Below are 12,223 nucleotides of genomic sequence, written 5' to 3'. Positions count from 1 at the left end.
AAAAAAAAAAAAAAAAAAAAAAAAGGACTGAAGTCCTTAGACTTCTAAGTTCTTTGAGAAATAAATTGGGAAGACAACTCCCACACTTGAGTCTATGCCTATGGGCTCAAAATCTCCCCACACCATTCCTTGGGACTGGCTAGTAGGAAGAAATTAAAGCAAAGGGATAGGGTCCCCTATAGGCTGGGCAGAGGCAGGGTTCTGAAATTAGCTTCTCAGATTGACTTATTAAGTAGCCCAAGGAACTCATCAGTTGTTTTTCCATGAAATGTGGAATCCCTGAAAAACTCTAGAGATATACAATACCCTTGGAGAGATGAGGGGAAAAAAAAGGGGAGCAGCAGCATTTTATAAAGTCAGGCAACTTGATGAAGTTAAAGCTCAAAGCTTTGCAGGCAACAGTACAAGACCCAAGAGAAACACGATTGGATGTCTGCTACCTTAAAGAAGGTATTATTAAAAAAACAAGTCTGAGACTGGGCACGGTGGCTCACACCTGTAATTCCAGCACTTTGGGAGGCCAAGGTGGGGAGACTGCTTGAGCTCAGGAGTTCAACACTAGCCTGGGCAACATGGCGAAACTCTATCTCTATAAAAAATACCAAAAAAAAAAAAAAAATTACCCGGGTATGGTGGTGTGCACCTGTGGTCCCAGCTACTGAGGAGACTGAGGTGGGAGGATGGTTTGATAAGCCCAGGAGGAAGAGGCTGCAGTGAGCTGAGACTACACCACTGCACTCCGGCCTGGGAGACAAAGCCAGACCCTATCTCAAATAAATAAATAAATAAATAATAAATAAATAAATAAATAAATAAATAACAAGTCTGTAAAACTAATGGACAGAACAAGAAAAAAATGCTTTTCACTCCACCTACCACCTTAATTTGATTAATCCTTTCCAAAACTATGAGGAAAACTGCTGAGGCTAAATTTCTGATTTTTTTTTTTAATCAGAATAACTACAGTGGAGATAGGTTAACTAACTTACCACTAAGTGGATGACAAAGCAGGGAAAAGAAAAAGAATTCTAGAAAATTTTCTAGAAAATCAGAGGACCTAGAAACCAGCCTTGATTCTAGAACTTACTAGATACAGTATTTGACCTTAAAGCAGCCAAGAGTCACTCTTTCAGTCCTAGTTTCCTTGCTTGGGAAAAAAGGAGGAGCCACAAATTCATTGGGATCAATTAAATAAGGGGTGTGAGAAGATCTCAATGCTGCAAAATCCTGCAGAATGCCTTTGCTACCACTGGGCACACAGGCTTTCCTGGTCTCACTTTAGTGCATTAGCCTGCTAAAGCAGGATTAGCTGATTCTTTTCCAGATAGTTTTCAATCAGGAACAAACTACTCTGAAAGGTGGGGTGCCATGTGTTCTAGATATTCCAAAAAGCATCAAATCTTTGGGTGCTGGGTAACTTCAACCAGCAAATATCCATCTGTCTTCAAAGGGTATTTCCAGGCTACCATCCTCACTCTAGATCACTCAAGAGCCCTGTATCCGCTGGTCCTTATCAGGTTACAGTGATGTTACATACTCCTAAAAGGAAATTCACTAGGAAATCTACCCAGTGGAAAGATCACTTAGGGAGATGTCTTGCTCTAGAGTCTCAAAGCAGACGTCAACCTGTTTCTTCAAACCTGACTTCAATCTGACTGGATTAGGTCAACAGACTACATTCTAATTGTGACTCTTCTACTGGGTAGCATTGTTGCCCTGAATAAATCACTACTTCATGGCCTCAGTTTCTCTGATTAGAGTGAGGGAATCATCTATGGGCTGAATCTATGGTTCTCAAATCTGGCCGCTCATTAGAATCCTTTGGGAATCTTTTCTAGACTCCTGGACCTTACCTGAGATATTGGATTGGACTCTCCATGGGAAAACCAAATATATCTCATGTCCCTCCTACATGGCACAATTATGGATTATGAATGCCAAATAAGCTCAGCTACATTCCCTCCCACCTCCCCAGGAGCTGCCCACTCTTCTCACCTGTACTCCATGTTGCTGGCATTCTTACGAGTGGCACTCAGTTCTACCCCATTCTTTGTCCAGTAGCTGTATGTAAGGATGTGAGAGCTGGAGGTGAGGTTACACTGCAGGGTGACAGGGAGAACAGGGCTGTCTCGAATAATGACCTCTTCACTGGTGACAATCCTTGGCTCTGTAATAAGAGTGCACAATGATAGGGGGCAATAGCCTTCTATCCTCTGTAGCCCTGGCCTGAGAGTTGGACGGGGTAGGAGGGGGAAACTAGAAAAAAAGGGAGGGCAGACAGGACCACATGAGGAATTTCACTTTACCACTTTGGAGGAAGTCAAGAAAGGAAAAACAATGATTATAAGCAAATGACCACTAGCGCAGACAACAGCCTGAAGACCAGTTGGCCTAGACGTGAAAGAATGGGAGTATTATGGATGCTTGTACTGGTAACAATCCACTTATGCTTTTCAATACCACGTTTTTATAAGAACCACCAAACAATTCGGCTTCAATTAGAAAACCAGGCTCCACCTTGCCATTCTGAAGACAAAGGCCATATCATTCATATACCTATTATAATAAACTCTCTATGGTGTCACTGGGCCTTGGAACAGTAATCATTACATAATACATGTATTCCTTTCCCCACATTTAAATGTGAAACCTATGGCAAACCAGCCATGGGCATTATTTATGCAGAAAAAAAGACACTGTGGATTCTAAAAGCAAACTTCCTACTGGAAGTGGAAGCAATTTTGTAGAGGCAAAATTCTTGAGAAAGCATCATCAGTCACTCCTCTCCAGCCATACTTAGTCCCAAAACGAGTGTTGTTTTTTTTTTTTTCTTTCTTTCAGAATTGCACTTTAAAACACATTCCATTCTGAGATAATATAACTAGAGTGCAATACTGTGTAGGTATTATGGGCTCCTAGAATTTTAGAAAGGCCCTTAGAGTTCATTGAATCCCACTCTTTTTTTAAGAGCTGGAAAAGTAAAATGATTTGTGCAAGGCCGTAAGTATTACTAATGGCAAAGCTGGGCCTAGAAGACACATCTGACTGAATTCTCTATCCCTGCCCCCCCACCACCCCAAGACCACCCCACCACCATGTGCCCTAGGGCAAGGTATATATATATACTTCACCTTCTGGTTCTATCCTGGGCTTAGATAACATAGGATCACTAGCTTACCTACAAAAATAACCTATTTGAGTCAAATATTATAATACATTGAACAGAAATGTTTAAAATCACACTGTTATTCCTGGAAGTTTCATCTTTAAAGCACTTTGAAATCCATCACGTATTAAAGTCAAGACATTTCCACATGTGTTGTCTTTTGTTAATGTGCTTTGTCTTTATTATTTCCCCAGGCTTAGTTCTTTCTCTACTTTTGGTCAAACATTTCCAGGTGAAGTCTAAACTAAGCATCTTTTCCCAACCACAGTAAGAGGTATTTGCTGTTTGTTTTCCAATACTCTCTCAGAAACCCCCTTGACTGACTGACTTCCCATTTCCCTGTGTCTGGCTACTTCCTGTCTACAGCTTCGCAGCACCTTCCCTCACCACTTTAAGCAATATTGTGCTGAGCCTTAACCTGAGGACAGAACTCTCTCCCTCCATGGGAACTAAGTTGCTTGCTGTTCAGGGACAGGGGAAGCATGGGGAGGTCGTGGATACTTGGGAAATGTCATGTCTTAAGGACCTCCTAATCAATGTAACATTTCTGCCTTGTAGAGTTAATGTCTTTGAAGAATCTTGTAATAAAGCAAAACCTTAAGTTTGCTCAATTAACAAATTAGTTGTATTTTCCAACTCTGGCAAAAGGATAACGGTTATCTTCCATTCAGCACTGGTCCTTATCAGTAACATCAAACAGGGTCTCTATGTACAGATAATGGAGGCATAGCAGCCACTAAGACAGAAGCAGATGCATGTAAACACGTTAGCGCAGTGGTGTCCCATGGTTTCCAAGACACACTGGACAGAAGCGAAATCCCTTGGGCCTTAAGAAGTCGAGCAGAACGGCTGCAAACCCTGCAATGGAAGGCGCACACACACCATCAGCAAAAAGCATCACAATTCCAAGAAAAATCAAAACCAAGCAAAAACAAAAGAGAAAAAGATAGAACCAGTACTCCACAGAAGAGAAATTAAAAAAATATAAAGGCAACATTAAAACCCAAACACACTTAGATTTTTACTGAATTTTTATTATCCAATTTCATTTTGTGTCCCATTTGGGATTCTCCTTCTGGCTCTTCCTCTCAGATTGCACCGAGAAAGGGTAAACTCGGAGAATAAGGCCAAGAGCTTCCAGATGTTTAAATACAAGGAGGCCAAAGTAAATGCTACTCTTACCTGTGGCGATGCAAATGACCACTGCAGCTCAGGGAGATTAAGAAGTTGATGAAAGCAACCTGGTAGACTTTCTGCCAAGAATTCTTGGAAGGCAAAGGAAAGCACTTTTTCCCTTAAGTGTTAAAGATCCAGGAGAGAGTCAGCTGGGAGCAAGTGGATAATTTAAATAGGTTTAAATATGATTCTGCACCATAGGAGGGTTGTGGGGTGGGGTGACCTGCCTCCTGCGATTGCTGTATATGAAAACTAGTGCTACACCTAGTTCCTTGGCCATGGTGCCTCATCTGCATTCTGCACCAGGATGAAGGTGGGGCTTTTATTTCTGTGGCCAAGCACTGCTCAGTGAAAGTCCAAGAGAGATGAACATTTAGGATAAGCTCAAATGTGTTTACCTGCCACTGATTTCTACTTAAAAGCAGTGGGTAGCAGACCCTTACCCTAGCCATCACGCATATATAAAGAACATGCTATGGCCAGAGAGATACCTAAAAACTGGGCACACTTCTCTTCCTGGCTTACATTACTCAAGGACCATTGGGGAAAGTACTACCAGGAGGTCATTCTTAGATAGAACACTTAACCTCCCCATAGAGGCAATGTCTTTTGGGATGCTGAGATCATAAAACAATCCAATTAGAGTTGGATCCAGGGTGTTTTAAAAAAACAAACAAACAAACAAACAAACAAAAATAAGCAGCAGCAGCAGCAGCAGCAGCAACCTCCTGGCTCTCCAAAACAGCTAACTAGAGCTAACTGACTGATGGGGAAGACTGAAGAGAGTCTAGCCAGGATTTGGTTCAACCACATGCAGACAACCCTAAGTTAGGAGGCTTTTTCTAAGTAAACTGGGGGAATGCTATGTATTCTTGGGATTGGTAGGTAGGTACTCCAAAGCCTCATCTCTTTCTAGCCCGTTGGCATGGCCATTCTAGCTATGAGTCAGGCTCTTGGAAGTGTTACGTGCAAATGCCCAGCCCAGTCCATGCCTACAAACTTCCACAGACCTTTGTGGCCGTTTAGGTAATTCTGCTTTTATAAGGAAAGGAGCAAGGGGGCAGGAGAAGGAGGCGTGCAAGGGAAAAATATTGTTAAAAAAAAAAAAATCACTGGGTTAATGTTCCCCATTTTCACACAGACAAGGTTTTCTTTTCCTCTTTCCAGAAGCAGGTTCTCTGATTCAACAGTGCCAACTGCAGCAGCCTCTCCTACCACTCCCATACGAAGGACTCTTTTTTTCCCACAGTAATCTTCAAGTGGCTACAACGAACAGATACTGGTTTGCTATTAAGTATATAGACTGAAGGCCCATGTCTTACCACTTTCTGTATTACCAAATTCCTCATCAAAGTAAGATTTTACTATTCTTACTTTCTCTAGGTCAATCAGCTCTTTAAGCTAGAATTAGCTATAGAACTCTCACTGTGTCCTCAAAGAGAAGGCGAAAGACCCAGAAGATCTTTCCAAAAGAGAATGCCCCCTCAACTATAACCAGGTCTGATATGGGTCCAGAACTCTTCTTGGCCAGGAACACTGGTTCTGTGGTGACTTCACCCTCCCTCTGCTTCCCAACATAAAGTAGCAAGTCACTTTCGAGAAAGAGAGAAGAGTGGCCACAAAAGTCCTGGTGTCTCATGCATACCTGCTTGTTACAAGGGGATGGTTCTGAGCCAGCTGTTCAGCTCACCCCATCGCTATGAGAAACAGGGGTGGAAGTTAGTTTCCTCCTTTTTCAAGACACAAAGAAAAGGCCAGTGTGAGTGGTCCCCACAATATGTCTGGAGTTTCTATGCTCTGGGATAAGGCACACTGTGCCAACAGCAACTCATCAGAGTCAAACCATGAACAGAAATCAAATGCAACTCTGACTTCCAGACAGAGATGGGTTAAAAATAGTAATTTTTGTGCAAGGGGAAAATATTGTTTAAAAAATGGGTTAAAAATAATAATTTGCAGCTTAGTGTCACCTGGCTCCTAATAGCAAAACATATGAAGGAAGTCCCAGGCTGCTGCTTTTAAGAGGAGACTAATGAGCAGGCCTAGTGAGGAGTACATTGCTGCAGTTGAGGGCTGTTATCAGAGAAGCGCATGCTACAGTTTTAGAAAAGAAAAAGAGCTGGAACTACGAAAATATCCAAGCTTACATGCCACCCAACAACCAAAACACACCACCACACTGCACCCATGGCAACATTCCCATCACAGAACAAGATGACACCAAGTCACAGTAAGGGAAGAGGCTGGGCAGACACAAACTTAAAACCATAGAGGTGAAGGCAGCTACTTAGAGAGCTTCAAACAGAAGAACAGAAGAAATAAAAGGTAGTTAGACTGGGGAGAGAAACAAAAATAGAAAGGCACCAGAGAAGAAATCAGCAAAAGTATAGCAGAAAACCTACTACAAAATCAAAGGGGAGGGAGAGAAACCATTTCAACACTACCCTCCTTGGACTGCCTAGTTTTGTGAGTTTTAATTTTTTTTTAAGCTTCCCAGTTCTCCCTCCCCAACTCTCCCCAACACAGATGATTCTGAACAGTCACGGATTTCCTCAAGTTCTTTGTTCCTGAGAAGAAAGACACAGAGAAGGGTTGGGGGATAAGGGAGGCAGAAAGGACGGCAAAGAAAAGAAGAAAAAAAGTTGCCACAGATGTTTTCATACACTACAACCAGAAGGGTCATGGGTTTAAAAAAAAACGAAGACAAGGGGTGGGGTGAGTGATCATACTGGGGAAGAAGGAAGGGAAGCAGAAGGGAAGGGTCATCGGGCCACCTCTAATGACTACAGTACTACTACTGTAGGGTGCTGGACTCACTCTGAAGGACGCTTATGGTGGCCTGGGCTCGAATCCATGTTATGGAGGGGTTTTGCCTCAAGTCATTCCTCTTGGGGTCGTTGCTGGCCCTGCACTCGTAAGTCCCAGAGTCCTCCAAGGTGAGCCGGGTTATTCTCAGCACACTCACGCCGTTTGACCCGTAGGCGGTGTTTACGGTGACACGGCGCTTCCGAGCACCGTCCCACAGCTGTCTGAAAGACTCTGCCCGGTTGACTTCTGCGTACCACCACTGGATCTCTGGCGTGGGACTCCCGACCACGTCACAGTACAGCTCAAAGGCGTCCCCCGTGAGCTTAGTTTCTGACATGGGCGACTTGACAAACCCAGCTAGAGGGAGGGGGAGCAGGAATGCAGTGACAGGCCAATCAGAAAAAAAAAGAATCAACAGGTGTTAATAGTAATTTAAAGAAAAGAAAAGAAAAAAGCAAATGAGTTGCAAAGAACAAAAAAGGATTCATTTTTAAACTATAAAGAGACAGTACAGCAATTCATACAAGCTTTTAGAAGAAGAACCACACCCTGGGAAGCTTATGAAGCAAAGGCAGGCTAATTACAAGCTGGGGCAGCCCAGGTGCTGGCCAGGCAGAAGCAAGCCCACTGGAAAGCATTTTAGCAATGGGCCCAGCTGGTAGGAATGAGAAAGCCTCAGGTCTTGGGAAGAGCCTCTTTCCTTAGAACACAAACCATTTATTACACCTTTTCAAACTCAGGCAAGTGATGAAAGATAACCAGAAAAGGCAGTAGTTTTATATGCCAAATCAGGATCTCTCTTTTGGATGGGTAAACGCTTTGTTAGAAATGCAGTGTCTTTTGTATAAGCCTCAACAGGAAGTATTAACTGACCTACCGGTGCCTTCTCTTGGGATTTAAAGTCCAAATTTCAACTGAAAGAGTAGCAAATTTCTCTCTCGCACAGAATTCTATCCCGAGTTCAGATTAGACTTTTTCCACCTCCTATTCTTCCCTAGGACTATGACAAACAAACAACCCAGTTGTCTATACTAGGCAGCCTCTTCCTGAATGCAGACTCTCAGTCTCAGGAGAACAGGACGGTCTGTACTTCACACCACTGTGAGATATTAATACTTTGTGGGTCAGCTCAGAAGTGGGACCAACAATACCAGCAACCCAACTCATCGCCAGCGAATGGAGGGACTGTGCCCTCCATAACCCCATAGGTCCATTAACTAGAAAAATCTGAAAAGCCATAGTATTTGAAAGGCTCTATATAGTTGAGTTGCCTGGCTTCTAGAAGCCAGCTCAGAAGAATAAGAAATGCACACTGATGAATTAAACTAAACACTAGGGTAAAAGTCAGGCCTCAGCCAACACTATCAGGCATTGCCCAGGAACTAAAGTCGATGTCTACCTCCAATTGCCCATGATTTGCTTGAGATTACACTTCCATAAGACAAGGTGAAAATGGCAGGAAGAGTTAAAAAAAAAAAAAAAATCCAGGCTTATTTTAAAAACTTGAAGTTAGGTCCATAGGAAACAAAATCTCAGTGCAAGCATACTCTCTCCTACCCTTCCACTCCACCTACGGTTCGTTCAGCATTTCTATCAATTCAGACAGTATCCTAAGGTGTAAGGCAAGAAGCTAAAAGAGGGCATTCTGATTGGCTTGGAAACTTCCCTTGGGAAGCCTGCTGCATGGGCCAAGCCAACCCCTCTACACTGAGCAGGGAGTGAGGTCAGATCTGCCAACATCAGATTAAGAACATTCCAGAGGAAAGGATGAACTAAATGGAACCGTTTTCCTATAGTCCAGAAGCCAAGGATGTAACAGAGCTAGCTGAAAATGGAGGTTACAAAGTGGAAAAATTCCTGTATACATCCATAGCAGTATTTGCCTTTGGTGATAACCTCACGCCATGGACTAAGAACATTAATGGAGGTACTGTATTTGCTCAACTTGAGGCCAAGACCTCCAAATTCATACTAGTCTTTCAATTCCTGATGTTTTTTAGAATCTGGGGAGCACAGGAATGCAGTGATTAACAGGTTTAGACTAAACGTTCTGCCTTTAATATGCCATTTTAAACTACCTCTTTGGATCCAGCATGCATTCCTCGTTAGGAAGTATCTACCAGAGGCCCTAAGAAGCCCAACAGATGTCATTCTCAGATGAAGGAGAACTTTTAGAATTACAGAAAGGAGACCCCAAGCACCTGCATGAAGAACTGAGCTCATTGCCAAATAAAGTGGTATCCAAGGAGCCATGTCTCAGTCTCACAAACTACCACCTGCCCACCTGTCAAAGCCAATGCCAGCTAATATAAAGAAAGAAGTAAAGTAAAGGAAGCTGGTTTCATTCATTTTACTACTGGTTCAATCACCAGAGAAAACTGGGTATCAGTAAATCCCTGAAATGCAGTAAAAGTATTATTCTGTTTTAACCATATTCTTGACCATAAGTGGTAATCACAGATTATCTTATTATCACATTATCTGTGAACTTGGGGAGTTTCAGCCTCTCAAATGCTGTAATTATGTACTTGATTATGCCCTAGAACTGTTAGTGGATTTCTTTTGTACTTTTTCTCTTCTTCTGTATTGTACTTCAAAGAAGGCCTAAACTTAAGTCTTTTTGTCAATCTGTTGACCATGCTAATGTAAAAAGGGTGTCTGAAAGTATCCTTTCACCAAGAAGCCACCCAATTCCACTGTAACCCCCAAGTCCCAATACCGCACAATTCATAGGTAGCCAATAAATAGTCTGACTGTGATTCCCACTGCACACAACTAAGCGAGTCACCTGGCCTGATCATGCCACCCTAGGCAAGACTTCTTGCTAAGAGGAAGGAATGCTGATCTGAATCAGTTCAATTTTCTACCTGTATCAAGGAAAATGGGACCAAGACAAAAATGTTCTTTGCATTAGTAAATTATATGATGTATGTTTAAACAAACTTTTAAAACACAAGATAAAAAGCCCTTTAAAATGCCAACAATGGACATTTTTCTGTGCTCTCTTTGAAGGCCATTCTTATAGTATTAGACATATATAGTGACATTTTCTAAGTATGCGTTATATGTTAGGCAATGTGCTAGGCACTTTATTCATTATCTCATTTACTCCTCACAACAGCTTTATGTGATAAGTGCCATTATAATTCCCTTAAAGATGTGGAAACTAAGGTCCAAAAAAGTTAAATATTTTGCCCACAGTCACAAGCTAATAATGAGAATCTGGCCTGGAATCCAAAGGTGTCCCAAGTGAAGGCATGGTCTCTAAACATTTAACCACAACTGCAGTCAATGTGTCTCACTAGCCTGAAAAGATTTTTGTAGTTACTTAAAAGTTAAAGATATGCTTTGTCACCATTTAGTTTAATAAATAAATAAATAAATAAATAATTCTTGGCCAGAAAAAGCTGGGAACCTTTGACCAATTGTGCAACATACTATGACCACTAACTCCTTAAAAGTATAATCTTACTAAGGAACAGAGATAGAGAAGCACTGAGTCAAAGAGTTCCTAAAAGCAACTAGGGGAGGGTGAACAGATAAGAAAAGATGACTCTGAGGCAAGACTGCCTCTGGTTCTGATGATTCCAATGCCCTGCTCTGGAGAAGGCTGGCTTCAGAGAAGGAAGGAATTTACAAGACATTGGAAACATTTATCTGGTGTTGTAGTCAGGAGCCAAATTAATAAAGGGCAGCAGAAATTTTTATAAAACTTTGCAGTTTGCAAAGTGCTTCCACACACATCACATCTCATTTCATTCACACAGTTCCACAAGGTTCTCAGGGCAGGTGAGGAGACAGGTTCACAACTTGCCCAAGATCACTTAGGCAGCTAATCCTGGGCAGGTCTGGGACTAGAACACAGTTCTTCAACTTAGTCTAGGGTTCTTTCCAACAAACTGTGTTGCCTCTAAACAAACTAAGGAATTCCTTGATAGCTGAACACTCAACAAAAACCATGAAAACAAATCTATTTCCCCTCCAAACAGCATGGAAAAGAAAGAAGAGGAAAAGAAAATAATCCTCTTAACACAGTACTGTGAAATCACATTTAGCAAGGGAAAGTTATTAGCAACCATCCACCTCATTATCCATCCAAAATTAGCTTCAATTCAGGAAAAGAACCAGCACTCAGCAGCAGCAGGAGGTTCAGAGACTGACTCACTGCCTTGCCTTTCATTACTAAGGGTTTTCAAACAAATATGTACCTTCAACAAGAAAGCACACACTGCCTAAAGTTGGGAGGCCAACAGAAGCATCTGTTTTCTCTCTAGGTCAAGGGTCATCCAATATTTTGGAAAAACCCTAAATTTCAGAAAACAACTCCCACCCCACCCTCTTCCCCACCATCGTCTCCACCCACTGTCTTAAGTGACTGGGCTAAGATCTGCAAGAGTTTTCAGGAAGTATTAATATCAGTGCATTCACAGCAACAATGATAAAGGGGGGAACGAAACAGTAATTACTGGCTTTGAGGGAGGAAGAGCCTAGAAGCTGATGTTGGAGTGGGTAGCAGGCAGAGCATTAAAAATGGAGGAAGCAAATCCAGGAGAAGCATAATGAAAAATTGCATAACTGGGGATGGGGGATGGGAGGCAAAGATGACAGCTGGGACTAGCAGCCGGAGAAAAGGAGGAGCTCGCTGGCAGGAAAAACTGGATGTGTAGATATGCAGCAGAGGGTGAGAAGAAAAAGGGAACACAGAAGAGCAAGTTGAGCCCAATCCCAGGAAAACTGCTTTCATATATGCCCTAAGGAAGTAAAAAATGCTAGCCTAGCCCTATATAGGAGGGACTATCATGATTTTTCACAATTACCTCCAGGGCAACCACACAAGAAGAAATCAGACTGACTATCTCTCTCCCTCAGCTGACTACTGCCAAGGCCAGGCCTTTAAGTCTTGCCTGCTTTTGTGACCTTTTCTAAAAACAGCTGTTCCCTTCAAGCCCCCTCAACTTCTAATTCCCTGTGGTTGGCTCATGCTGTTCTCTCCTTCATGCCTCGCAATGAAGAGAAAATGACAGCCAAGGACATAGAGCATTTCTCTCCTCCGCCTGTCTCTCTCTCAAACAC

The 12,223-nt window shown here is 42.4% G+C and overlaps 1 protein-coding gene across 4 annotated transcripts in view; it reads right to left on the bottom strand.

The window, feature by feature from the left end:
* Window positions 1-12,223, bottom strand: part of NPTN (neuroplastin) — a 72,837-nt gene that overhangs the window by 29,174 nt on the left and 31,440 nt on the right. For 2 of the 4 annotated variants that reach the window (XM_017548060.1, XM_017548061.1), the window contains exons 2-3: window positions 7,160-7,507; window positions 1,996-2,167 (exon numbers count right to left, since the gene is read on the bottom strand). In XM_017548060.1, coding sequence (XP_017403549.1) covers window positions 1,996-2,167; window positions 7,160-7,507 — 520 coding nt within the window. The remainder of the gene's footprint in view (window positions 1-1,995; window positions 2,168-7,159; window positions 7,508-12,223) is intronic. The other 2 variants (XM_017548064.1, XM_017548065.1) reach the window with 1 other exon arrangement.

The sequence above is a fragment of the Cebus imitator genome, unplaced genomic scaffold (genome assembly GCF_001604975.1).
Source record: "Cebus imitator isolate Cc_AM_T3 unplaced genomic scaffold, Cebus_imitator-1.0 Scaffold203, whole genome shotgun sequence".
In the NCBI taxonomy this organism is placed as follows: Eukaryota; Metazoa; Chordata; class Mammalia; order Primates; family Cebidae; genus Cebus; species Cebus imitator.
Note: the sequence above shows the minus strand (reverse complement) of the source record. Positions and strands in the feature narration are given on the sequence as shown.